The following is a 2,602-nucleotide window of genomic DNA, read 5'->3' on the forward strand; positions in this document are numbered from 1 at the left end:
TACATGGTTTCATTTTCAAAAAACACCATATTTTTGTTGTACCGCACATTGTTGCAGATCCTGTTTTCACCCTGTGTGTTTGGATCTCTGTTTTACAAAGTGAGACATCTCACTTGTTTTAGCTACAGAGTGAGAAATCCCACTTCTATACTGTCTTTGTTGGGAGTCACACATGTGCAGTAGCTAGGTAAGATCACATTAGCTAGATAACTCTTTCTTCATCTTTGGTCAGTACAAGGCAGGATTAGCTGGGAGATTTCTCCTAAACGAGGGCACACTTGTGGAATACCTGCAGAACAGGGATATGTGAGTAGTTGTTTTGTAGATTATGGTGAACTGGTGTGTGTTGAAGCAGTGTTTGCCATTGAAAACGAGCTAGCATGCTAGCGCTAGCATGCTAGCGCTAGCATGCTGCAGTTAGCCTCCTCTTCTCGGCTAGTGACGTAGAAAGCCGTGCAGATTTTGAACAGTTCACCTGGAGACTGAAGGAAGGACACATTCAGAAACCTGTATCTCACTCAAAACACCATGGATAGTATTTTCAAGTTTGTATGAGTGTGGAAGCACCACAGACACATTTTTCATAATTTTTCAGAATATGGGCACTTTAAGGCTAGCCTGGTCCTACCAGACTCTTGGTCATTTCATTTGTACAGAGGTTCTGGCCTCTCTCCAGTGTTAACTTTCTTGAAGGCGGGTACTCCGTTGAACTTGAAAACTATTGGATATACCCAGAGCCACTCTGGATCTGCCATAACCAATTGCTAACGTTTGGTCGTGATACACAGTATGTCATGCGCATGTATGTCATGCGCATGTGCAACAAGAGGGGAGACCGAAAAGGCTTATATTTAGCATTAGCATTGCTAGCATTAGCCTCATAGTTAGCCAGCCAATTCCTTCACCACTAATGGAGCGAGCTGAAAATCCAACTTTTCCCAAACCACGTGGGGAGACGGACCACAACATCATGGCCACCAACATAACTCAACAAAAACTGTTCTTGCTTGGGATTTAACATATGGATATTCTGCTTATATACAGATTTTTCCAGAAATTGATTGGAAAAATGAATGTGGAAACTTGTTTCCGGAACCTTGGCTGTCTCGGAGAAAGGGCAGGACTGTGGAGATCTACTGGCTAGGTATGATCGTTTCCTACCTCCCTCTGTCTATCCCCATTACTGACACAACTTCGCCAGAAAGAGAGTGAATGTCAACTCTAGAGATGTGCCACTTCATACACAGTCAATGACATGGACCTTAAGTTCACGGCTGTCGCAACTCAAATTCAACCAGTGCAAACCCATCAGCGGGTTGTCAGGTTCTTAGCAGGCTGGTGGCATGCGGATGCGCTTGCACAGCAGCTCACAGCTCAACACAGCGTGCTGTAGATGTGCGCTGGACCCAGCAGCAGCACAGCACAAACCACTTTTGGTCTGAATGGCCCTTTAGACACGTCCATCAATGCACTACTACTGTCCCCCCCCCCACCTCAGCACTACTCAGCAATGTACTGTATCAAAAAAGGCTGCACCAATAAACCCAATTGACCATCCGTTTTAACTGGTAAGATAAAAACAGTGTTCACAGTGGACAGTCCTTGTGGGAAGCTACTTTGTGCATATGGCACCTTTGTGCATTACTGTTATATGTATAAATATTTCTGTTTGCACTGGATTCTTTAATATGTTTTTGAACAATACCTCATTTATATTGAATTTGAATTGAATTTTGTTTTTTTCTAAAATTAGTCTTGAGAAAAAAGATACCGCACACTACACTTGTTCAGCGTCACAATTTATTGATATTACTAATGTTTCATTCCCGCTGGACTTTCGTCAAGTGAGCTTTGTTATGTTTTTTGAAGTAAAAACAACCTCAAAGACATAGAGCTATGAAATCTTTCTGAATGAGTCTGTGTGATAAATGCAATGATTAGAGGTGGAATTGGCTGGGATGGAAGGAGCACCAGCTTAAATCTTGCCTGTGGCACTAAATTAGTCAGAATCGGCTCTGGCAAGGGGGGCCCACTTTGTTTACAAACACTAAGCAACAATTCCAGCATAGTAGGCCTTTAATTACAGCTATGTGCATTGTTTACATGCATGAACATATTGTTACATACTCTAGTCTAATCTAGTACTGTCGTTCCCAACGTTTTTTTATTTGATTTAAAATAATGTGTCTGTAATTACATTACATATTATATTTAAGAGGCAAAACTGAATAATAAATTCACAAAATAACTCCAATGAATTCCATAAGTTCACAAAAAAGTAAAGATAAAAGACATATCCAACAATTAATTTACATTTGTATACAACAACTTAGTCTTTTCTTCTTTTCCATCATTTGACCCCTCAGATGAATCATTGGAGGGGTGCTAAACCCTAGGTTTGGAATCACTAATCTAGTAAATGTTAAAATTGTGATTACCTCACATCTTTCATATATTTACCCTCCATATAACCCGTCTGGTCTCTTCCATTTCTCTCACTCTCTCTAAAGGGAAGTCCTAAGCTCCATTTAGTCATGTAATCCTGTCGGATCAGTCACTTGATCATAAGCTGCTGCTTCCTCACTCTCTCCCTCTCCCCCCC

At 41.2% G+C, this 2,602-nt stretch overlaps 1 protein-coding gene across 2 annotated transcripts in view; it reads right to left on the reverse strand.

Moving 5' to 3' along the window:
• The window catches only part of LOC116699460 (N-acyl-aromatic-L-amino acid amidohydrolase (carboxylate-forming) B), a 14,258-nt gene extending 11,736 nt beyond the window's left edge, over window positions 1-2,522 (reverse strand). Inside the window, exon 1 of one of the 2 annotated variants that reach the window (XM_032532083.1) lies at window positions 2,439-2,522. Coding sequence is in view for 1 of the 2 variants with exons in the window: in XM_032532058.1 (XP_032387949.1) it covers window positions 2,444-2,467 (24 nt within the window). In the remaining variant the exon portion in view is untranslated. The remainder of the gene's footprint in view (window positions 1-2,438) is intronic. The other variant, XM_032532058.1, reaches the window with a different exon arrangement.
• Window positions 2,523-2,602: the final 80 nt, after the last annotated feature.

The sequence above is a fragment of the Etheostoma spectabile genome, chromosome 2, assembly GCF_008692095.1.
Source record: "Etheostoma spectabile isolate EspeVRDwgs_2016 chromosome 2, UIUC_Espe_1.0, whole genome shotgun sequence".
Taxonomy (NCBI): Eukaryota; Metazoa; Chordata; class Actinopteri; order Perciformes; family Percidae; genus Etheostoma; species Etheostoma spectabile.